At 40.5% G+C, this 25,196-nt stretch overlaps 2 protein-coding genes and 1 long non-coding RNA gene across 7 annotated transcripts in view; 1 reads left to right on the forward strand and 2 right to left on the reverse strand.

Moving 5' to 3' along the window:
* Positions 1–329: 329 nt before the first annotated feature.
* CLK4 (CDC like kinase 4) lies at positions 330–12,598 on the reverse strand. 5 transcript variants are annotated; one of them, XM_064458395.1, is made up of 14 exons: positions 12,378–12,396; positions 9,644–9,703; positions 8,937–9,094; positions 7,685–7,910; positions 6,388–6,478; positions 5,923–5,989; positions 4,182–4,298; positions 3,912–4,078; positions 3,721–3,815; positions 2,542–2,671; positions 2,132–2,214; positions 1,563–1,642; positions 767–854; positions 330–686 (listed from the first exon to the last, which is right to left on the reverse strand). In XM_064458395.1, the coding sequence occupies exons 2-14, from the start codon at positions 9,695–9,697 to the stop codon at positions 549–551; spliced, it is 1,494 nt and encodes a 497-aa protein (XP_064314465.1). In that variant the 5' UTR covers positions 9,698–9,703; positions 12,378–12,396; the 3' UTR covers positions 330–548. The 5 variants fall into 5 exon arrangements, with proteins under 5 accessions (XP_064314465.1, XP_064314464.1, XP_064314467.1 ...); XM_064458394.1 differs by lacking the exon at positions 12,378–12,396 and adding an exon at positions 11,747–11,886; XM_064458397.1 differs by lacking the exons at positions 6,388–6,478; positions 7,685–7,910 and having other exon boundaries at positions 12,378–12,598.
* LOC135314656 (uncharacterized) lies at positions 12,526–17,148 on the forward strand. The gene is made up of 2 exons (XR_010374156.1): positions 12,526–12,787; positions 16,910–17,148. It is a non-coding gene; the product is annotated as an uncharacterized LOC135314656 (long non-coding RNA).
* RASGEF1C (RasGEF domain family member 1C) overlaps positions 17,149–25,196 on the reverse strand; it is an 84,375-nt gene continuing 76,327 nt past the window's right edge. Inside the window, exon 14 of the mRNA XM_064458400.1 lies at positions 17,149–25,020. Within this exon, the coding sequence (XP_064314470.1) occupies positions 24,996–25,020 (25 nt within the window). The 3' untranslated portion in view covers positions 17,149–24,995. The remainder of the gene's footprint in view (positions 25,021–25,196) is intronic.

Consider the following 25,196-nt stretch of genomic DNA (forward strand, 5'->3'; position numbering starts at 1 on the left):
AGCATCAGCCCAGTTTCCAGAGACTAATTAGCCAGCCACAGCGGGATGCGTGCTGTTCAGCAGAAAATCTGGGAAAAAGGTGACCCACGAGAGCCACCCCCACTCAGAACAACGGTGTTTCCGAACACTATCACGCAGCATCACACAGCATGGTCAGGTAGCCTCAGCCCTTCCAATCTTTTCTTTGTGAATCTCAGAAGGAAGCAAGTTAAACCCATTTAATGCTTTCAGAACTCATTGGGCCAGCCCACAGACTCCTCACCTGGAGCCAGAGCCCTAGCTAGCCCCATGGGCAACGCGTGGGGTATGGTTTCAAAGAGAAAACAATCTTCAAAAATGAAAATTACTTTTATTTTTCACTTCGATACCCATAAGACTACAACTGTTCAACAAGGTAAACATAACAGTTATAGAAAACGTGGAACTATTTACATACTTAACTGTACAAAATAATTTAAGGTTTACAAAAGCTTCATGCAACCTCTGTTGACTGACACAGTCTAGGAAATCTCCTTGGAGAAGCATAAAAGATCTCTGATTTTGTGTATTTATTTATTTAACGGTTCAAAAAAAGGATGCTGCAAGGCTTCATCGAGAGTAATTCTTTTGGCCGGATCATATTCCAGCATCCTCCGAACAAGGTCAAACAGACTTTGATGATCTGTGTCTTGGCAATGCATGAATTCCTGAAAGAAAAAAAGAGGAAGCGTTTGAGACAGATCTTTCAAAACTGGACATCTGACAAAATAAACGTGTTGTCTCCTACCTTTAAAGGCTTACAGCGTCTCCTAACGTATCGTCCTGCAGAACTGTGTTCATCCCAGTCCAGTTGGTCATGGTGAAAGTAATGCTTTCTGCACGATGAGGAAAACAGTTTTAAGATGGTGTCAGTGCCTGAAGCGGGCAGACGCTTTTCTAAGAAGTTACATACTGCACGACACTACAGCGCCAGTTACAGGATTGTCTGGAGTAGCTGGCGAGAGGGCCACTTATTTCAGAAAGAGAACGGACCATCAAATGCCACGTGCTCTGGATTTTGGCCACCTGGGGGGCTAGGGGAGCACCCTGCACTGGCTGCTTCTCCTTGCAGCGGGAGTAGGAAACTCCTGCTGCACATAGTTCTCTTTGGGCAAGAGAGAAAGATCACTGAAGCACATGTCTGAGGGGTACGAAGGGACAGAGAGAGAGGCTGGCAGCTCTATTAGCAAGACAGGACCCTCTTTTTCCTTTCAACATAAATCATCTGATGACAGCAGGTTCTTCATTCTCACAGATTACACAAAAATAGGTGTCTAATACTGTTCTAGTGACCATACACTTTGATCAAGAGGCTGGCATTTTGGCAGCTGGCAACTCATACTAAAGCCAGAAAGGAGGACTACTATCAACTATTTAGTTCACCTAAATCTGACACAATTTCTTGCAACAGACTAGCAGGTAACAAGAAGTCTGGAAGCCTCTTTGTTGATCTTCAGAAGCTCATGGTTAACAACAAAAACTTGAGAAATTTCTCTCATAATAAGAAAATATTAGGCAATTTACTACTTCTACAATGAACTTACCTGGATTTCTTGATCATGTGAGCTGGCAGAGGCCCTAGTATTCTTTCCATCATAGCCAAGTGTTCTTTACTATCATGGGTCTGTGTGGAAAAAGCAACAATGCACTTATCAGATTTTTCTACACTCAGCCACTTGGCAACAACACCCATCTACAAACAAGATGTGTGCTGGAGTACTGTCACTGTACCTTTACAAATTATCACTATAAATTATTAAAAATGGGTTATGCAATGTAGATTGTTATATAGCCCTTTCCATAGCTAAGATGGCCCCACATAGACCAAGTTTTGTACTAGTGTGTTTTCTTTACTCTCAATTGCAGCAGTACCTTCAGACTCTAGACAGGCTTCATCATCCAGGAAGCCACAACAGATCATCTTAAATAGTCTGAAGGAAATACCCAAGACATCACATTTTCACATAGGCATGCAGTCTTTCAATCTCGTTTATCTAATCCTTAAAAAGCCTATGAAGTTATGCCTTTCACAGTAACAGTTAAATGCATGTCATTAAAAGAGCAGAATCAGAAGCCTGTATCAAAAACAGTCAATTTAACATTATGTACCTACCTGAAACACCGTAAATCCTAGGTAATACTCGATGAGAATACAACCGATACTCCAAACATCACAAGGCTGCGACCATCCCAGTGCTGCAAAAGAGGCAAAGTTTGTTTTATTTTTTAACATATCCTCAAAACCTGTAACCCACAAAGCATATTCCCAGTTTCCATGCATTTTCTGATGCCCATTTTTCCCCGCCATGCCTCTCCCCAAACCTTGGTGGGAGAGTGGGACAGGAACATGCTGGGACTTCTGTTTTTAGAGTATTTCTTTTACTGTTTACTCTCAAGAATTCTAACACTGCCATCTGTGAGGGACAGCTGAAGTATTAGAACCATGAGCAACTACTCCATTTTATTAAATAAAGGCATTTCAATGAACTTTAACTGCCAGAAGGTTTAAAAGTCTTTACTGACCTAAAATAACCTCAGGAGCTCTATAATGTCTTGTAGACACTAATGTGCTGTGATGCTCATCATCAAAAGTTGCACTTCCAAAATCAACGACTTTGATGTCTGTGTTTTTTAAAGTGCGTTCATCTCGCTTCTGCAAGAAAATCAAAATGTTAGCATTTTTTAAAAGCATGCTTAGGCAAAAGTCATTCATCACATTACCTTTAAAATACCAGTTAACATAAAACGCTAAAAATTAAATGTATGTAACAAAACACTCCTGCCAAATACAGCAATTCCTATTCAGCTCAAGCTCTGAGAGGAGCCAGTAGCAAAGCGATTTAATCTGAATACGCAAAACAGCTGAGTGAAGACCTTTCCCACAGTAACAAAGCTCCTTTCCTCTTTTCATTAACCTTCAAATTAACTTCAGCTAGTTATCTCTGTCTTTTTTTTTCTGTCCCTTGGTGCACACGTTCGTTTATAATTTTAGCTCTAAAAAAACCCCCATAAAATCAGCCTTAGGGATAAACTAGCAGCAGTGAAGCCCATACTGCTTTTCTGTCTCTTAAGAATTTCTTATACTTTGAAAAAAAGAGCAGCAGCATAAAAAGAAACTTATATTTCTGCCAGTGCTAATAGCAATTTGTGCTGACAAGTTCTTACCCTAACGCTGTGCCTTAGTGTTTTCTTAGATTTAGAAGGAAGACACTGGTCAAGAATAGCCCTATCTGGGGCCTGTGCCAACTGTAACACTGCCCAGTGACCAACACAGAAAATTCATCTTGGCTATTAAGCCAAGGACTGCAAAAGTGGCAGGTGCTTCAGACTCCAGGGCAATCAGACAGAAAGCAAGGTCTGACATTCCTCTCAAAACACAGGGATGCTTTAAAGAAAGGCTTAAGATATGGAAAGAAAAAACCTGGCTAAATTCAAAGCCACTAACACAACGCTCCCTGTGAATGCCAGGACTTCATTAAACAGCGAAGAATGGAACTAGTGATCAGATGAAACAGTTTAGTTTGAGTCAGAGCAAAGTTATTCACATAGCAGAAATTTAGTACATCTCAAAGAGCACAAAAAAAATTCTAGGAAACATAACTATCACTTCATCTTTCTACAAATTATTTTTTTTTTTAAAAGTAAAGTTCAGATGAAGCAAGTAGCCCAATTCAGGGTGGGAGAAACAAAGAACAAACTTACCATTTTGGCATTGTACTTCACTACATAATCAGACTCCACAAACAAGATGTTTTCAGGCTTCAAATCTGTGTGAGTTAGTTTATTATGGTGTAAAACTACAAGGAAAAGAAGAACAGTATTCCGTAATTAATACATTAATTCCCTAAGGGAGAAAAATACCATATTTGATAAGAGTATTGAGATTTACTTACAGTTTATAGACTGGCAAATTTGATAAGCCATATTTCTAATGTCATTAATATGAAATGGCAGAAAGCTGTTTTCCTTAATAAAGTCGTAAGTACTAAGTCCCAGCAGCTCAAAAACAATGCAAACGTGGCCATGATGATCAAACCACTCCAGCATCTGGACGCAGCGGCTTAAAAAAAGAAAAAGACACATCAACAAATGAAAACTCAATTTATTGAGTAATTATCTGCTGCAAATCCTTAGTATGCTGACTATTCAGATTTTATACTTACAAAGTGCTGCTTGGATCCATGGAGTTCAAGTGTTCCAACACCTGTATTTCTGAACGGGCTGCTTCCCGGTATCTACCAACATTTTTCACTATTTTAACTGCTACATGCATTCCTCTCCTTTAAAAGAAAGTAAAGCATCACAAACTGAAACAGTTAGTGTTAAATACCTACAACCACAAAGCAGCTCAATTTTACCAGAAGAAACACAGGAAGAGTAAAGGTGATCGAGAATTATGTGTTGGATTAGGGGAATTTGAATTAAGCACAATTCAAAGCAGATCTGGTTTTATACAGAAATGCAATACTGATCTTTCGTCAAATACTCATAGTATATGCTACATTAACTACTTCTCAGTGTTATTATCTGATCTAAGGTAGAGCAAACATCAGGAATCCACCTGCAAGATGATTAAAAAAAATTAGCAAAGTTCTCTTTTGAAGAAAGTACTGAAAAAATTTGACATTTTTTCCTGCAACTTGTACAACTTGTTCCGGTCTCTTCCAGTGCTCCTGTGGGATCAGGGGAATTGAATAACTTCTGGAGTTTAGATTCCGAGTATTTTGTACTAGTGAAAACTGACCTGCACACAGTGTAGCATTCAAACTGTACAGCCATTACTTAAGTGGATCACAGATACACATAGTTCAGTCTATCCCATTTGCTCTTCCTCAATTTTTAATTGTCTCTGTAGAGCTATTTAGATTCTAACGACTTAAGAATACTGTCTGCCCTCAGAACACGATCTCAACTTGCAAAATGGCAGAACAAACAAACTAAGGGCAGAGCAAAAAATACTAGAATCATGTCACAGAGCTGCAGATACAAAACATATGGTTAAAATAATCTGAGTTTTACTAACACACAGAGGTAACCATTCCATCAAAAAAGGACTGGATGCAGGAGTACTGTGCATTCAGAAAAAATTCCAAGGATAATTCTGAATATGGAGACTGAGGAAATATATTTAGAGCTTGACCAATTCCAAGCAATTGCTCTCACTAAGAACCAAAACTACTTCCTCAGCATCTCACTGCATCGTCTTCTAACAGTCAGTCTCCCAGATCAATTCCGTACTCTTTACATATCCTCACTCTAGTGTTCTCTATGTTCTCTAGTTACGGCAATAGCACTTGTAGAACCAACAGAAAAACACAGTGAAGCAAATCATAGTTCTCCCTCTTTAAGAAGGGCAGATGACATCTACTTAGTAATCAGGAGTTTGCACCATGTGGTTATACAGCTTGCATAGAAAAAAAATAAAGTATAGTTATATAAAAAGGTTTATTTTTGAAAGAAACCCAGTTTAGGCAGATGTTTCCCAAGACAAATGTGGTTAAGGAAGTTTACTGTTAAAGAGATTCTCAAAAGCTTAGAGAAAAAACAAAGTATTTCTCTATATACCATCTTCTATAAAGTCTATAAAGGATGGTAGCCATCCAAGGGCCTTTTTTCACAGAGCGGCAGAAGAAACAAACACACGTTTATAGTATTGGAAGAGAAGACTGAAGAACCTTAAAAGCAATCAGGGACAGATCTGGTATCACCTGAAAATCCTTAAAATTTTTAAGCTAGAAATAAGCTTACAAGGTAGCTCTCAAAATCAGTCTAATTTCTTTCTTAAATATACTACAAGACTTTACTTGAACTGCTACTTTCTGTTAAAGAAAGTGTCCCTGAGCTTTAATTTCTGAGCTAAGTAGTGCCTTTTAAGAACTGCTTATAAACATAACCAACACTTACATATCATGATCTATGCACTCCACTACTTTTCCAAAAGCTCCTTCTCCTAAAGTCGCAACAATTTCATCTAAAAAGAACAAACACAAGTCAGAATTATAAAACTACTTAAATGAGAATGAATGTTATTAATGTAGATTTAAAAATGTACCATTACAAAAGCATAATTACTTTAAATTTCAGCATCTGAATGCATTATTTTATTGGACAGGTGTCATGAAAACAGTTAGCCAAAAAACTATCTCTTGTTCTAATCTCAAGATTCAAGTTCATTTACTAATTGGAACTTTTTGAACACAGTATTTAAATTATACAGAAAAGAAGATATGCAAAAAAACAAAAAAGCACAAAAAAAAAAACAGAACAAAAAGAGCAATGAAGATTTCTTTAGCCCCCCTCCTCTGACATACTATTCTAAACAGATTTTTTGCTGAAAGTTTTTAAAAAGTGTTGAAAAATGTTCTATACATCTTGCTCTTAGAACGTCTCCACTTTCACAGATCAGGTGACCCTCCTCATCATCCTCTACACTCCTGGATCTTTTCCTTCGGTGACTCTTCTGGAAACGGCACCAAGATCGTCCAGCCAATCAATATATCAGAGTGAATTCAGGGCAGAATACGCAATTCATTCAGCGGGGAGATATTCAGGCATTCAGTTACACACCAGGCCACGAACAGTTGGCAGGAGCAATTTCAAATTCAGTCCCCAGAAATTCACAGGGCACAGTTTATGTTACAGAAGAAAAACATGGCAAGGAACAGATTTTCAGATAAATACTTAAAGTGATAAAGCAACAGAAAAAACAACACAATTTTGTCTCTCAAACAGTGGCTTAACTGCAGACAGATTAAGAATGCAACATCACTATTTCTAATACTTTGCTAGCAAATAGTAAAAAACAGTATTTATTTACATATCTAAGCTTACAGTCAGGTGAAATGTTTCTACTTTTAACACACACACATTATATAATCTAAACAAAAAATAAAGTAATTTTACTTCCCTCATCTTTACAGAGAGAAGAAAAATTACTCTGAAGTCCTTTATTTGCATTGCATACTCTAACACAACTTGATGTTTCTATTGCAGAAATGTGACATAGAACACCTGGAGCTGAAGATGTATCAGTGGGCATCGCGCCAATAACAGGAAATTCAGAGAGCATGCCTACAAAGGCGGCAAGCAGCAAACTTATCCCATCTTCAGTAAAGACATTACTGCCATTAGCCAGACAGGTGGCTTATCGAAGTTTTCTGGGATCAGGTGTGGAACTGTAGAGCTTATTCTCATCAATTTACCAGACATGCACATTTCCTAGTTCCAATTAGGCTTACATTAGAAAGGCATGTCACTTCAATTACTTTTAGTAATAAGATGGATGGCCTCTCACAGTCTACCTGAAAAAACATAGTTCACTATGTCGTAGAACTAAAGAGTGGTAACCATACTTCCAAATAGGATAGTTACCTGTCTTCAATTTCAAGATAACATTTTTCAGATTAATCCAGTGATCTTAACTACTGGCCACCTACGTTCCCAGTGTATAACTAGTACTGGTGAAAATCCACCCCCCACCCAACACTGATCCAAAAGTCTCAACTAAGAACATATTCATATGCTCATAAATGGACTCAACTACAAATCCTTTTAAAATAATATAATATTTCTTAAAGTATTGTGACCAGGAATTGAAGTTCTAGCACTCACTTAAGAAGTCTATTACCACTAATTCATTAATAATAAAGTTAAAAATTACTCATACCGAATGTGATTGGTGACTGGAGCAATGATGTCTCTTATGCTTCCTTTTATGACTACTTTTCCTGCTCCGACCAGAGGATTTGCTATAGTGATGATGGTGACTCTTTTCATAGTCTCTGTGATAATGCCTGTGGTCATATACTTCACAGAAGTCATTTCTGTATTCCTCAACATATCTCCGGTCATGATGGTCTCTTTCATTTATGGCTCTATCGTCCAAATAATGACTGAAAATATATTTTAAGTGAATGTTCTCCACTTCAAAAACTTGAGGTTCCAACAAGATAAGCGACTTGAGCTGAGTTACAGAGTTACAAAGTATCCACCTTTACACCAAGAATGTTTCCTAATTGACTCCCTCCCCAAAAATAGTGGAGCATTTGATGTTACTTTATTAGGAATCTAACAACATTGTCAGTCTCAAATACACAGCAGCCATCCACATGAACAATAAATAATCCGTCCACAGTTTTCACAGTAAATAAGAAACTCAGATTCAAAAAGGAGAAACAATTACAATCTCCAAAGTCACAGGATCACTCTTGATACAGCAATAATCTCCTTCTATGCTTCCAAAGCTCGAAGTGTTAAAAAAGAAAAATAAAACCTGGAGACTGAGGAAGTAGCATTTTTCTTAGTACTCGGCATTAAACATTAAAAATCTCAGAGAATATCTGGATGAAGGATCTTCTGCACGAAAAACCTTTAAGAAAGCTGCTGCGGCAAAGAGCCCCCGTATTGCTGTGGACCTACCCCTTCTGGCTTTTATAAGCTTGCGTATGAGCTCTTAAGAGAGCTCCATAGGATCTTCTTCTCAAGGAAAAAACCAGAAACACACACCCTTGCAGTGAAAACATTGCGGGAGAAAAAGCAAACCACTCCAAATTAATTAGTAAGAGAAGCTCATACCTACCATTGCATTAAATGATTAAACAAACCTTCTCTTGCTTTTGTTCACATTACATAAATGAAAAAGCATACTTTTTACTTGAAATGTAACACTGAATGTATTCAATACCAATTCTTAACTGATGACAGTGAAACAAACTAGTAACATTCACTTGTTTTTATTACAGAATTTCTATTTAATGGTTCAGGTACCATGTTAACAAAACTTGACTACTACTTAGGCTTAAGTGAGCCAAACCTTAAGGAACTGCAAGCTCTGGGCAGTCAAAAACTCTTATCCTGAAAACATATTTATTTTAGACACGATAAGAAACGTTAATGCTACTCAATTCAGAGTCTTATACCTTTCTGAAATGTGATTTGGTTTATAGTGCTTGCTTTCTTGTCCACTGCTGTGGGACCTTTTCCTGCGTTTACGACTGCTACTGTGCTTTCTTTCATCCCAGCTCTTTCTGTCCTCCCATTCAGGACAATGAGATTGTTTTGAATGCCGCATCTGCCACTGAAAAAAAACCCAAATCAACAGAAACACATAAAAGACAGAAGCATTACACTGGTATTTGTAGATGCAAGTCAGCTACTGTAGTTTGATCAAATACGACAGAACTAGAAACAGAACTTCCTCAAATAATTATTCTTGGTCAGCTTCCCCCCCACATTATTTTGGTTTGGTCAGTAGACATCGTGCTCTCATCCTAACATTGTGACACTGTTATGCAACACAAATCAGGATTAAATAGGCCAACTCATCTTCACGTAATAGCTTCAAACATGTCATTAAAGCCTGTTTTAAATAAACTCTCAAGTGACTAAACAGAATAATTTCCATCTTCTGTTGGGGAGAGACTTTAATCTTCAAACATCCTCGCTGACAAAAACTGGATTTAGTTCTTCATACTATATTGTAAATAAGTTACCGCATGAAGTTACTACTACTCTTACAAATCGATTTACAGACCACTGTTAAACACTTTTAGAAGTTTTAGCAACAATCACAGTGAACTCTGATATATTAACACATAACTCTCTACTACTACGAGACAAAACCCACCAGCTTCCGTTGCTGGATGTTATATGCAGGAATTCTGTGTTCAAACAGGTACATGCACAACTGGAAAAAAAAAAAAGAAAAGTAAAGCACAGCTGTAGAATTAAGGGTGTAACAAAACCAACCATTATTTGTTTACTTTTCTTTGGCTGGAGTTTTTGAAAATAATAACAACCTTACATATCTATTTCAATATATTCTGAAGAATGAACTCAGGACAAGAAGAAGTTTCCATAGTGAGCAGTAACAGCAAGAAAAGCAGTTTAAAAACAAAGATAGCACTAAAAAAATAATCATGATGGTGTAAATTTACACAGAACGTTAGCTGCATCTACACCAACTGAAGATATTAAAAAGAAAACTTTTAGAACACTTAAATGGCAAGCCTGTTCTGAAAAAGAAGTTTTCTGATACTTGTATAATATTTGTGACAGGCTGGTAGCTAAAAAGAAACCACAATAGACACCTGCACCAACATATTTTACAGAAATCTGTTTTAAAAATACAAATACAATGCAGGCAAAGTGACAAACCGTGCAAAAATAAATGCCTGGTAACACCCTTTGAGTCACTCATGATCTAGGCCTCACAAGAATTTTATTCACTTATGATACATTAATATGAAATAAAAATACCAATGTATCAAATAACAAACAAAAACACCTGAAGGACCAAGACAAAATTTAAACCAACTACTGTTTCATTTACATGTCAGAATTTCTTCTCTTCTTACCCAGCTCCAAAGCCATTTTACTCAATTTTCAACCTACGTAACTCAAATTATGAAACACACTCAGGTTTCAGTTATTCTATTTTTGAGGTGAAGAGTTTCCCCCCCCGACTCAGTTATAGGTGAAGATTTTACTTATGGTTGCCTTTTTTTTTCCTTCTCCATTTGGCAGAAGGCAGACTGCCTAAGGCCCTAGAATGGACAAATATCTAAACAAAATCACCATTAAAATGTCCTGCAGAGGGGAGCTTGCGGGGAAGGACATTTGACACAGGAAACTGGAGAAAAGGTTTAGTTGAAGTCTAACTGCTGCTTAACTACACTCAAGTGCCTACAGAACTAAGACGGGATACTGCAAATTCCGTCCCTAAGGGAGCCAAACAAACGCAAATGAGGAAGAAATCGTTAGAATCGGTCTGTGCAAGGCCCGAAGTGGCCACAATCCATTTTACAGTAGGAGCCACCTTAAGATTTCTTGACTGTTATGTACTCCCTCTAAATTTATGCGCCGAAGCACTTCACTTACGTAATACTGACAGCTGACATGAACATATACTTTCCTATAGCATGTGATCCTCATCCATATCACAGGCCGTTTCAATCCCATATTTTGACATAAGGTTTCTCAAACAGGAGCCATGGACCTTTTGTAAAAGACCCACGAATAAAGCCGCCTCAGGAAGGCCACAGAAGTCCTGCCATAAGCTGCCTACACAGCAATTTCTAAAGGTCTCTCCTCGAAAACTTGGCAGGCTGTACAGATCGGAGGTCAAAGGCTTATTCCTTTGAGATGACCTAAGTCCACCGGGCCGGGTCCATCTGAGCGTCTGGGGCACAGACACGCAAGAGCAGGTCCTACAGGAAACCCACCACCCCAACCCACGGCCACGAAGTCCCCTCCCACGTAGGTCTTCCCTCCGGCGGCCTCTGGAGCCGGGGGAGGGCGGGTTGCGGGGGGGAGAAGGGCTCGTCTCCGTGGCCATCTGGGCAGCCGCCAGACACCCCCGTGCAGGCCGGGCTCCGCCGCCCCCGCCCCGAAAAGCACCCGCCGCACACGAGGCCCCAGCCCCGCCCGCCCCACCCCCACACGTACGGCGCCAGAGGCCCCCTCCGCCACAGGAAACCCTCACCGGGGGGATCCTGTACCGAGGATCCCTCTCCCGCCCGAACCTCCTCAATAACCCCTCACGCAGGGCTCTACGCTCATCCTGCTCGCCGGGCCGCGGAGGCGACGCAAGCAGCCCCCCCTCCCCCCCTCCCTCTGCACCCCCCCTCCACTTCCCCGCCGCTTCGCGTTCCCCCCTGGAAACGTAAGGGAGAGAGGAAAAAGGGAAGAAGAAAAGAGGCCAAGGAGAAAGGCCGCCTCCGCCACTTACAGCTGAAAAAACCAAGCGAGCGAGCCCCGTATCCGCCCTGCACGCACGAACAAAATGGCGGCCGCGCCCGAGAGCAGAGAGACTGCTTCCTCCTCCGCTCCTCTCTCGCTCTCCCTCTCGCGGCTTCTGCGCGGCGTGACGTCACAGGCACAGCACAACGGGCGGGCGCAGGACAAAGGCCGCCCCCTAGCGGAGGCGGGGGGTGGGGAAGAGCCGAGCCCGGACAGGCATAGAGCGGGCGGCTGAGGCCCCGCCCCTGGAGGGGAGGCCCCGCCCCTGGAGGGGAGGCCCCGCCCCTGGAGGGGAGGCCCCGCCCCTGGAGGGGAGGCCCCGCCCCTGGATGGGAGGCCCCGCCCACGAGGCGTCCTAGCCGCCATGGCGGCCCCTTTGAGGGGGGCCGGGTCTTCTCAGCCCACACGCTTCAGCCCGGCCTTCCCCCGCGCCCCTCTCGGGGGAACTAATGAGGAGCTTGAGGCCATGTGGGTAGGGACACAAATTCACCCTGGTTTCAAAGGCTCCTGCCGAGCTGCAGGGCTGCCCTCTGGGGCCCGTGAGTCAGCTCCACACACTGTCAAACGAGCGGAGCGGTGCAGAAATCGCACTATCAATTAATGCTGCGTAATGAACTCACCAAACGTTGTGTTTAAGCAGTTCGGTGTCGGGGTTGATTCCGCTGTTAGGCCTGGCTTTGTGCTCACACGTTAAGAGTAGCTCGTTGGTTAGCCCCAGGGGAGTCGTTCCTGAGCGATGCTGACAGGCTGTGTGGTTAAAAACGTAATAAAACCGATTATCTGCCCAAGTCAGCAATTTGCAATGGCCCCTTCTTCCGTGAGGCATTGCTCTGACACTGAAAAGGGAATATGTGCGATGCCGAGTGCAAGCAAATGGCCGCGTCCTCATCCTGGGACAGACCCCGGAGGCGCCGCGGCGGCCGGGCTTCCTGCGGGGTCGGGGTGCGAGGAAAGCAGGGTGCCAGGCCGGGCCCCCGCGTGTTGCCCTGGCCGTGCCGTTCCCGAGTCTCACCCCTGGAAATGTGATATGGTGAATCCAGCTCAGTCATGTGCTTCCACCAGAGGCAAACGCTTGCTTCCTCCGAGAAAAGCAAAACCCTGGTGTCACAGGTCTGAATTCATGCGGTACCATACGGTGGAAAAATGTCATTACTGACTCCTCTAGCAGTCATTCAGACAGAGAGTTTAATAAGCCCAAAGGGGTTGTTTTAAAGTAAAGAAAAGTAAACCCAAAACAAGGAGGAAGTGGGAGTGAAACACAACTTCAAACTGATTAACTCACAATGTTTTATCTGAGGGAAATGACAAATCTCTGAAGGTTAGTTGATAAATTGAAAAATTCCTGAACTCTGTCACTCTTTCCCAGAATAATTTCAGCAAGTTTACCTCTAATATGGCAAGATTTTGCAACTGAAGCAAAAACCAGAATATCTAAGGCGTAGTGTACTTTTTATTGAACGAGAGCTGATGTCTTTTTAATATCAGTCCCCCAAAGTATCAGCAAATAGTACTAAAATGAAGACATACATTTGTTTTTGTGGTTTTAAAATTTTCATTAAGATTTGTTTGCCAGTGAGCCTAAGATTGGCATTTAAACATTTAAACATGGTTTACACTAGAGTGAAAATCCTGTTTTTCTTCTTTTTTTTTTTAAGAAGAGAAACTAAGATACGGAGCATTGACAGCTGTTTGTTGCCACATGGTTTTTTAAAAAACAACTTTTTACCTCATAGTCCTTGTCGCACACCAAATCTGACGATGCCAAATATGGCTTCGGTGCCAGTGGTCTAGTAGTTCTCATTTAGCATGTAAATGATTAGTTATTATTTATAATACTAGCAATAGCATCTGCAAAGTGTTAAGAGTTTTCCCAACATCACTGATACAGCCCCTGCCTAAGGAATTCTCTCAGACCGCGAGCAGCAGAAAAAGATAGAGGGATAAAATTATATACACAGAGAGCGAGCATGTGTATGTGAACATGCATGGAGAGTGTTGTGAACGTGCAGAAAATATCCGTTGACCTGACACTAGCCAGCTGTACCAGATAATTACAGTTTCTCACTGATTTCTTACTCCAGTAGGAATGTCTAGGAAGGGTATCTGGATTTTGCGGAAAGTTTCGTGCTGAAAGGCTGGTGGCCAAGCAGTGGCTGGTATCCCTGGCAGGGCAGGGAGATGGGATGTGACAGGATCACGCTATCTGCCTTCCTTGCCTCACTGCCTCTGCTAGGGCTTTACTAGGTCTTACCTTTGCTATTTTTGTCTTCTTATGTAGATGACAGGCCCTCCCAACAGGGTACAGCAGCTCGGACAATTTGGGAAAGCCCCATTTAATGGGAAAAATAAGCCAATGCTGAAGTGACTGTCAGAACTGACTGCCTTGAAGCAGGAAAATTTTGGTTCTAGGGTGTGTCGATTCTCTCCTGTTAGGAAGAAGGATCTTCAGCTTGGAACAGAAGAAGTGGAAATAACTATTGTTCATTATGAAAATGCAACAAATGGGAGCTAGTGAAAATGTACTATTTTCAGTCAGAGGTTTTCAGCTGACAACTGAAAGAAGAACAAATTTAAAAGAAGTTAAGAATAATTAGCTTTTCATTTCGAAACTTTTTGAAGAAGAAAGGTGGTGTATAAAGGTTGTACCACCTTCACATCAAACATACATAAACTAAAGACATTTCACTCTGAAGCAAAAGCCTTATAACAGCTTTCATAGAAAGGAGCCTCCATAGACAGGTTGCAAAGCAGTGTCAGCTGTTGCTGTTTGGGCTGAACAAAGGGCTTTCAGAAATACCTCTACAGACATTCAAAAGAGAAGCATTATTGAAAGCAGTTAATTTTCGTTCATGTTCAGGAGGTGGCAGTGGAGACCCAGCAGTGAGGAATGTCAGCTGGAATTCAAGTAGTGTCTTGGAGTAAGATGAAGTCCGGAGAAATTCACTGGCCATGACAGGGTTACAAAACATCAGCCCCTCTAGAAATGGCCATTTTTAAGATAAGAATAATCTAACGGTGAAGAATCAAATCAGAGAAATTTAGTCTTTACAGAACTGGGAGGAAACTCATTCGAGTGTAATTACAGCTACTTCTGCTGTCAGCCCTTATGGTGTTTACTTTTGTTTATATGAGTTATTTCCTTCTTTAATTAGCTTTTACAACACCAAATATATGCACAACTTGAGGAAAGGGTAACGCACAACGCAACTATGTTTTAGCTTGCTTTGTACAGCAGAATACGTTACAATTCAGTGTAATTATGCTGGTGGGACACATTTGTGCATATATGAAAAGCTACATTCAAAACATTTGCTTCAAAGTGCAATTTCATATGGTCCCTCTTTCAAATGCTTTGCAACAGTAGGTGATCCATCCTCACAGCAGCTATTCAGGAGACGTAAATCTCATTTAGTTTTCTCTTTGTTCGGATACAAAATTTAATGCAGGGGTTGTCTGCCTTGCTCAAAGCCTCAGAAAGACTCAACGGCAGAGCCAAAAATTCCTGGCTTGCTTTCTCTTCATTAAAGATGTATTGGTTTTGTTTTTCATCCCTCTGGTTAGTGTCAGAGGGTGGTTGATGATTAGTAGTTGTGCTTTGCTTTTAGTTGTTTATGGATTTCTGCAGTTCCATGGTTTGTTTTTTTATAGGGATGGAGAGAATTTCATAGATCCCCTCAACTGGGTGGTACCAGCTGTCGCTTTGCGTGGGAGCTCAGGGCCAGAGTAATGACAGCACTGCCTGTTTACAAGGGACTGAACTGAATGGGGATGGAAAAAACCACCAGCAGCATTTCTAAGATATATCAGGGAAAATATATTATTCATTTCACAAATCACTATAACTACTGATCAAGGGAGCCAGTGTCCTAGATTGTTGTGGCGTGTGTAAATTCTAAGAGATAATAGGAGCGTGGATGGGTGGGCCAGCAGAAGGGCAAAGCAAGAACCCACTGACAGTAGTATTTCCACCCCATGAGAGTTCATTTTTGAAAAGGATAATTTTAGAATAGATTTTTCTTTTTTGCAGATTATGCAGTAGAAGACTAAAATGCAAATATTCAGCCAGGTCAAAAAGAACAAGATACGGTTATAGCTCAGGGAGAGGTTTTCCTTGTTAATGAGCTATTAGAATTTTTCTTAGGAAAGCAGTGACCCAGAACCTTTGTGTGGGCGTGGGCACTTGTGCTCATTCACACATGCGTTGGTGAACAGTTGTGGCCAAATAATGTGACGGTTCTCTCTGAGCTGTGACTGGTGGTGGAACGGCCTACACTGCCCTCAGCGTGTTCACTCATTGTATTAAGGGAAGAGAAACACCATGCCTTAAACAGCTGGCAGATTTCCACTCAGGCACGATGTTTTCTCTCCAGTGTTTAGACTGGTTTTCGCTTCAGTAATAGCGCTGTGACTGTCTGTGTGGGATCACCTCGGGCTGAGCTGACCCGATCCGCTGCCTTTTATTTCAAGGCTCCCGGGGAAGGTTGAAACTTCAGCTTTTCTCACTCTTACTTACAACACAACTGAGGATTGAGCCTTCTAGGGACTGAAATGTTTTAGCCTAATAAAGATTTGGGTGCTTGATACTGGGAAGCCTAAATAAGCTGCAGGCTGCGGGAAATTCAGCCAGATGACTTGCCAACAGTCCCTTTTGACAAGAGCTCCAACACCCTGAGTAAGAACACTGTGCTGAGAAAGGGGGTTGCACATCACGCTTCTGCAAGCTTTGGAGTCAGTGACACTACTTACACAGAGCAGAAATCCTCACCTGGTATCAGCAGCCAGAGCCAGGCTGTGCTGAATAATGTCACATCATGAAAACCCCACCACTTGGCACCTACACGAGTTTCACCTCTGAGCCTCTTTCTGCTTTATTTAAAAGAATTTTAAGCTACCTGAGCAAGGATGTCTTTTACTGTACGTGATTATTGAAGGAGGTCCCTCATCTCAGTAGAAGCTCTTGGTTTACTGCAATACAAAGAATAAAAGAATGCATTTAAACATGAGTTGTACCACGGAGTTTTATAGGAACAGATTAAAAATACTCGGGCTCAGTCCCAGCTTTTTCCTTCCATTATGAAGAGGTTTGGAGTCTATAACTCCTATTTGGGAAAACACTTTATTATGGGAACTAATTTGTCTCTTTTCCTTGCAGTGTACATGCAGTGCAACGTTCTGAATGCATGAGGATGAAGAGAGGAGCAGTAAAGTGGAAACAAGAGGAAGAGCAGAAACCACAGGTACTTTTGTGCCTACACACATATTCATGACTTGCCGTGTACAGTCAGAAATATATTATTTTTGGAATTTCAAAGCAACCCAAATTTTCTCACAGCCTGTTCTGTAGATTTGTAGCTGTTGAAATCTCTACTACAAATAAAATCGAAAAACAAATTCAACGCTGCTGAGCCTTTTTTTTATTATTATTATTATTATTTGACACTCACATTACAAAATTTAGAAACCATAGACAGTTCAGGCAAACTGTTAAAACACAGTATAAATTAGGGGGGTTTAATATATAAATTCTATACATAGGTAAGTTAGCTCGAACATGACTGACAAAAGGATTTCATAACAATTTTACCACAACTGTATAAAAAGGCATGGGAATAGGATGGGCACTATAATCATGAATGCAGGTTAAGACATTTTCCACAACAGCTATAAAGCGTAACAATGACCATGCGATTCTTGCAGTGGTTATGTGGGGTACAGTATGCATATTACCATTAACATTTTGCAAGATCTATGTACAGTCACAAAATCATAACAGCCACTTTCAAGTAACCTTACTGTTTCCTGCCTGTGCAATTAATAAAGTGTCGTTATTTGTTCTGAGGACTTTGAACAAAGCTACATGGTTTGAATATTATGGATGGTAGAGAGATTTCAATTTGCCCTGAAAGTGCTAATCATAACATGAAATTGCTTAATTTAAAGAAAAAGCTACAGGAAAAGCACAGCTCCTCATTACTATCGCTTACACAATCGGTACATGCCAGTCTTTTAATCCATATTTTTTTCCTAGCTTGATTCTTTTTAAAAACTGAAATGATAATTTAGTTCCCTTTTTTTAAAGCACAGTGGTAAAAAGGGGTTACACCCAAATAAATGTAAAACACAGATTTGATATCTTCATAGGGTAATTTTTTGAAAGGACGTGCTTCTCAGGCAACTCTGCCATTCAACCTTTGAGTTTCTCACTCTGAAAATCAGGACAGTTTTGCTCACCCATTTTTACTCTGTGCTTTTAGGTCTGTGGCTAAATGTTTTATAATAGTATGTTCTTGGAGTTTAGGTTTAAGACAGCTGGTATGTCACTGTCACTAAAAGTGAAAAAAAATCTTAAAATCTGATTTCTCACCTTTATAAGATGGTGAACACTTGCTAAGAGTTCTGCAACCCAGGGGATAATTTATTTTCCATCTATGTTGCATACTAGCAATGGTCTTCTTACAGACAGACTCCTCAGGGAAGTACTTGTACATTTTTAAGAATCATATCTTGAAATACTCGAATTTAATAGCTCTGTGTGTGCATCTTTCACTAAGTTTTCATGATTAGGAAGATTCTATTGGAACAATTCCTCCTCGTTCAAGGCAAGGACAGATAAGTGATAACCTGACTTGGGCTGTTATGGAAATACACGCAATGTCAACTGTCCAGTCTACAGCCCCCGTTTTCTCAACTCGCTTTACCCATGGGCCAAACATCAAGAAACCATCACATGTTTAGTTGTTTCAAAAAGACTGGAATTTTAGAAGCATAATTAAATAATGAGAGCAGCGATGTAGTACTGACCAGTAACAGTTCACTGAGGAAGTCACATTTCTCTGAAAGGTAGCTGGACTATGGAATTTTCTGGTCAGAATTCCATTAAATGGGCTTTGCACATTTTAGAAGGAAGTTTCCTGTACAGATATTTAACTTATGGGACTCATGAGCTCTGAACTCTTAAGCCTTCTGCATTCAGGAAGGCCTGGGAACATTGCTGTACTGCAGTATTGGTCTGGGTTGCCAGTTTTAGGGCCACAGGGATGAAGGGAGAAGGACTCCTATTCTATTACGACAGCTGTAGAGTATGATTATAGAGCCCTTGTATGGCAGAGAACTAGAAAAATGTTCCTATGGCATTTTGCAAGAGCTGTTTATGGAGCAAAATACCGCTTGTGTGAAGAGAAAGGCATCAAGGGAAGAGTAAGCAGTCTAAGCCACTCTGAATTTACAGCATTACAGTCTGCTCCAGGCCACTTTGCAAGGCAGGGATATAGACAGGAGTTACTCGTACTTAGCTTTTTTCTGTAGCAGAGGTTATAGCCTGAATTTCAGTGCCTTGCACCCGTGCAGAGTGTATGAAATACCACCCATACAAGCTATTAGCTTCTCATCTACATCTTGCATAATGTAAAAATATTTGCAGGATGTGATGCCTTGCATGAGCATTAGCTTAATGTATTTACTATTTTTTGCATATATGAAAATATGCAAAAAGCACTGTAAAATAAATTAATACAAAACAGATTAGCCTCCAGATCTGTTCCACCAAAAAAGGTAACTTGTTTGCTGCCTCCTCTGCCCAGCTCAGAGCTCAGCTGCTCCACAGAGCAGCCAACAGTGGTTGCAGGGAAAGGAACACGCTCTAAGGCAGTGTCCTTTCTTTCCAACATACCCAACATTAAAACAAAAGTACTGGCACAGTTTTCTGCATCAGTATTTCACTGTATTCTCTCCTGCCTTAGCCTGCCCAGCTGCCACTGATATTACCCCTTTGGGTAGGGGTAGATAGTAGGGACAGGCACGGATATCTTGTTCCGCTCTACTGCCATGCTGTGAAGTATGAAAGTTAACAACCATCTAGGTATTTCTCATAATTTTTTTAAGTACTTATTTTTCCATGTTACTTCAATCTTAAAACCTCTGTCAGTGAAGTAACAAATTCTTCACTGTTTCAAGTCCTCTAGAGGAAATTTCAAAGAATTTTCTTGTAATCATTCTGTCGGATGGATGAGGAAGTAGGCTTTGCCCCAGGTGAACTTCCAAGAACTGCCTACCTTGCAAAAGGTGTGTGTCCCAGCATCAGAAACCTAAGAGTGCAGGCTCAGATATGAATTTGCATGTCAGCTTTGTACAGGATCATCTAATCACCTCTGCATGCCCCTATATGGGTACGTGCTGCCATACAGACACCAGGTAAGTGGGTGCTGTTTCCCAGCCACAGTTCAATAATGCCCTGCACCAACTACTGAGGTAATGTAACTCAACAGATAATGATAAAAAGGACAAAAGAAAAGAAAGACATTGGCCCACAGTTGAGCCTCTGAGCAGTGACAAAGGGGCTTTTCCCTGTTTCCTTGTCACTCCCTAATCCCATTCTGCAATTACAGCAATGGAAATAATCAGTTTGCAATCAAAGGGGTTTTAATTTCCAATGAAAGACACCTGAGACAGTAGGGCTAATTTCTACCAGTCTAAAAAAGAAAAAAAGGTTCCTAAAGCCAGAAAGTCAAATTTTGCTCTCAGACGTGAATTAATTAATTGGATCAGGTTTAGTCCTTGAATTTGCTGCTGAAACTTCAGCAATGTCAAAGAAAACTTCTGCTAAGGCTGGATTTTCACCCTATGAAGTGCAACCTGCCCATCTGAGAGTTGCACCTGGCTCAAAAGGCAGGCCAGGGAGTATATTAGTTGTCAATGCAATTTAATCCCTAGGAATAATTTAGAACTGTACTGTAATGAATAATTGCAGGACTGCTCCAAAGCCCATCACAATCAATTGGAGTTCTTCCTCTGGCACGTCGCTGTGCCCTGGGATCAGCATCATTCTATGGAACACAGTCATCATTAGGCCAGATACTGTTAACTGTGTAGCATTTTCACATGGATATGCTTAACAATATCTTTTCTACTAACATGTCTCCTTTTTGATAACTCCAATTACATATTCAGTAATCTGAGCTCTGTTCTAAACTGGATTTACAGTTATGTGCAAACCAGTGCTCGTGCTTTAATAAAAGGTGCATAAACTATTGCAATAAAACACGATGAAGCAACCAAGGGATCAGTAAGGGAATGGCTTGATTTTAAGTGAGTGATTATCTTATCACCACTGACCACATCATAAATATTTTCAAGCTGAGAAAAATATCTCTATGCTTAAATTGATTCTTATTTGAAGTGCTTTAGCAGCTGTGTCCACACTTTGTTAAAGTGCCATTTCAGCAGTGGCTGGAAAACAGTTTGCTTCCAGATCTGCGTGTCCTCTTATCCACCCCGGGAGCTTCCAGCCAGCTTATGATAGGATTGTGTTAACTGCCTAACAGAGAGACCAACGGTACGCTAAGCTCGGTGTATTCTGGTGCACAGGGTTCTTGTGTGCTAGACTCATTTCAAGAGTTTTTTTGCCCTCAGACCTACATCCATCCACCTTTAATTAGGTAATGTGATTGATGCTGATGTGAAATTGAAGGCAAGACTGTATGACTGAGTGTCTTTTGAAAGGCATTGAGCAAGTTCATCTCCTGACTTCAACACAAGCTGAAGGCACACAATTCCCTCATTGTTTTTCACAGGGCTTTTTATCTAGCCCCACGTTGCAGAATGGCACACTCAAGAAATGAAAAAATAGAACTTTTGTTACCACTCTGATTACACTAGAGGAGGTGCAGAAGTGATTTTGTGTATCTGGGTCTTTTAAAAATATTGCTGTATACACAGAAGTTAATGCTTCTGAAAGACTCTGTATCATATACTCACATCCTACTAACTTAGGGTTTTTATACTAATGCTACAGACCTATAGCTCTAGCTTTGCTCTGTTCTCTGTATAGCATTAGTTCAAGCAGCTGTCAGGGAGGTGAATCCACTGAAAAAAAGTGGAATTAGAAAGCCATAACATTATTACTAGTAACTTGTCTAGATGTTAATGACTACATGCCTTACAGTAGCCTAGTGCTTGGTGTTAAGCGATATTGCTTTCTTTTCAGCATGGTAGGAGTTCTTTACATGTTTATAGCAAGAAAACATGAATTATTGGTGGTGCCTTTTCACATTTTCATGTAACGTTAATACATTTTTGGAAGAAATCTATTCCCCAAATTGTCATCCTTTGTACTCGCGCTTTGTAAAACCTGTTGGTGAAGCAAGGCTCTAACCACTCTCCCGTCTGAGGTTGTACACCCTCCTTAGGCCAAATATGAAATACAAATGCAACTGACAGCTGTAACTTAAGGCTTTACATTGCTTCCATTTAAACCAATCGGATTTTAGCCATGAAATTATGTGAAGACAAGCTATGATTCCTGAAGTGTGTCTTTTAAAAGTGCTGTCTTCTCGTTTCAAGTTGCTGTGTACTCTCATCTCCAAGTCGTTTTGCAAAGAACAGCCTGCATCTCTGGAGATAAATACTATGGATTGATATGCCACGCACCTCTAAAAAAGCAATAATCACCTCAGTGATAACCAAGAGATGAGGATGTTTAGCACCTCTGAAAAAAGACCTTTTAAATGTGTGGCTACATAAAGGCTTAAAGATAATTTGGCGCTTCAGAAGTCCCACTAAGCCCTTAATACCTACCTAAATCTGACCTTTATGCTTCCATTTTAAGCACTGAGGTTTGAAAGTTTTGGACTATGAAAGTGATTTAGTTTGCAGCAGTGATAAACTTTATGAGATCTAATTTAACCATACTTGCAAAATTGCCTGAATTCATGGAAGATGCCCAAGAATATGAAGTATTATCATGAGAAATCACATTTTGATTCATCCTCAGGGTGTTATAATCTCAGCTGTACTATCTTCTATGGGCTCATCAGAAAAGGAGTGAGGATTTGCATTTTAAAAAGCAGGTTTTAAGAAAGGGCTCATCCACCTACATTGGGTTTCAGGTAAATAAAAAAAAAAAATCCCACTATGAAGTCACACTGTGCCTGTTAAAAAGATGCAGACATTAAGAAAAAAGTGACCATTAGCAAACACTTAAGCATTAGCATTGTTGTAGATATGTTTATGGTTATTGCTCTCAATTTGGTTGGAATTTAACAGGCTTTTAATGGCATCATTTTGCAAATGGTTCTGCTTGAAGGAATGGCTTTGTGTGCAAGCTTCTCTGTATAGCTCTCAGCTTATGTATGAATATTAACAAACAGTATATTAACAGTATCACCAGAATAGCGATCATTCCCTGCCTGGAATGATGTACCATCCTTACACTTAGTTCTTCCATATAAAGCTTGAGTAAACACACGACGTTTTTACGTTCCCCCAGCTTGAATTCATGTGCTGATAGACCTATACAGAGAGGAGATCTGAAGTTCTGCCTCAAGCCCCTACGTATGCGAATCTAGCAGAAGCTGCCCTGCTCATCTCAGCAACTGCAAGAGCAGTGGATTCCAGGTGGCCAAGATCCAGACTGCACAGGTTTTCACAGATCACAACCCAACATAAGAACTGCACTGCAGACACTACAAACCTTCAGTGTTTCACATAGAGCATGTCTCAGGCTGCTGTGCTCCCGATCAGCTCAGTTGTCAGAGCACCCCTCAAACGCTAGCTCACCAGTGCCTCACATTTCAACGACTCACTCAGGCATGGATAACTTCTGAAGCCTGGCAGAGGGCACAGACAGTTCCAGTTTTCTGGCTAAATGCATAAGCCAACGCAGCCAGGTTTTGTGATTAGCCTAATTTTTCAAAACACTACAGCCACTTGGAACCACTCTGTATTGAAATAAAACCATTACTGATCTCAAGGAAAGGGTTATGTCCTTCCATTGCAGACAGAGAAAGACTGGAACATCTGAAAAGGCCAGCATCAAGTCAGTAATAAAATGCAAAATTTGGTATTGTGGCATTTATGTTTCATTTCAGGTTCTTGAGATCTTTTCTGGGTCAGGTAGGAACATTCCTTCCACATACAATTAGTCTGCTGTTAGGGCTTAGTTTTGAATCTAATATCCATACAGTTCATTATAATTTAATATTATGTGTTACAGTAGCACCTTGATTATTGTACAACTTTAAACAGAAGACACAGCCCCTGCTTCATATTATTTGTAAGGAAATGGTGAACATGATTTAGAACCTAAAAATAAAAAAAGAGAAAAAAGGTTATCTGCTCATGAATGACAAGTTCTTTAGCGCATTCAGTCTAGTCTGAAACCCTTTGTCTTTTTAAAGCGTACCATGTAGTTCCCAAATTCAGAGCGATTACCTCCCCCTTCCTACCCTCCCACATCATGTTGCAAAATAAACAGCGCTGTATTAATTGGAACCTGATAGACTTTTTTTCAAATGGTAATGCAGTATCTTTTTTCTGTAAGTGTGATAACACCCTCTAAATGCTGCATCTTGGCATCCACAAAATTAGGGAATACACTACATACATTAAGTAGAGGTAAGTTGAGTCCAGAGTCATTTGCTTCTTCAGTTCAACTCTAGATGTGGTGGGGCGGCTGGTCTTTAAGCAATACCATCTACACTCTCTGCCCTCCTCAGGTCTGCTGAGATTCACAGTAAGAAAAGCAACAACGGTGGTGGGAAGGATAACTAAGCAATAGTCATACTTCAGATTGTTCTCTGTAAAAATTCACGGGGTTTGTACAACTGTCCCATGCTGATGTGGTCTGTGTGTGACATACGTGTATACATACGAGCGAGTGATGTCAGTTTTCATCCGCTTGAAGCTTATACCTGTAGCAGTCAGTGCTTTGTTCAACAAGGCTGGGGACTGCTAATGTGAGATTAAGTTCTTTCTTCGTTCAGCAATTAACCAGATTGCTGCTGTGTCTGTGTTTGATTTAATTTTACAATCCTCAGAGGGTTTAAAGAGCTGCTATCTGAAGCACCTGCTTCTGAAATCTTCATGTGTATTTTTTGCTTTCCTTTTTTAATACTTTTCCTTTCTCTTTTGCAGTACCATGGTTCTCCATGCTCCTGATTTTCGTACGTTTTCCTTCAGAGGCAAAAGTTACAGTGATCCTGATGCAGTTTGGGCACAGCCGCAAATAGTCTGTTTGTCCTTCCTCTCTATGTCTCGTAGTTAGAAAAGCGTCATTGTGCACACAGTTCTGTTGATTTCAGTGGATGAATCCAGTTCATCCATCATGTTAGGCAGTCAAAAAACCCAACAAAAAACTCAAACGAAAGAAATTGTCTAAATCCCAAACAGGCATCTTTGGAATCAGTAGTGCAAAATGTTTGCGGATTTCTTTTCCTTGACCTACTGCAATAATCTCTTAATCTTCAAGTCTTTCCTAAAATAGTGGATCTGTAAATTTAAAACATAAGAACAATGAAAAAAAAGCAAATATAAAGGTGGTGTTTTTTTTTTTAAGTCACTCTCTTTAGATTCTCATTTACACCAAACCTTTATACATCTCTTAAGAGATGTAAACTGTACGAAGATCCAGTTAACCTAGGACATTTTTCAGCTACACCAGGCCT

This window comes from Phalacrocorax carbo, chromosome 8 (genome assembly GCF_963921805.1).
Source record: "Phalacrocorax carbo chromosome 8, bPhaCar2.1, whole genome shotgun sequence".
NCBI lineage: Eukaryota > Metazoa > Chordata > Aves > Suliformes > Phalacrocoracidae > Phalacrocorax > Phalacrocorax carbo.

Bases quoted from the DNA above. Each gene is read 5' to 3' on its own strand.
- CLK4 (XM_064458395.1), bottom strand. From the start codon at position 9,697: ATGTACCTGTTTGAACACAGAATTCCTGCATATAACATCCAGCAACGG. The intron at 5,990-6,387 runs GTATAGAACATT...TGTTCTTTTTAG, and splicing joins AGACGTTCTAAGAGCAAGAT to ATGAAATTGTTGCGACTTTA. The intron at 4,079-4,181 runs GTAAGTATAAAA...TCTTTTTTTAAG, and splicing joins ATGGATCCAAGCAGCACTTT to CCGCTGCGTCCAGATGCTGG.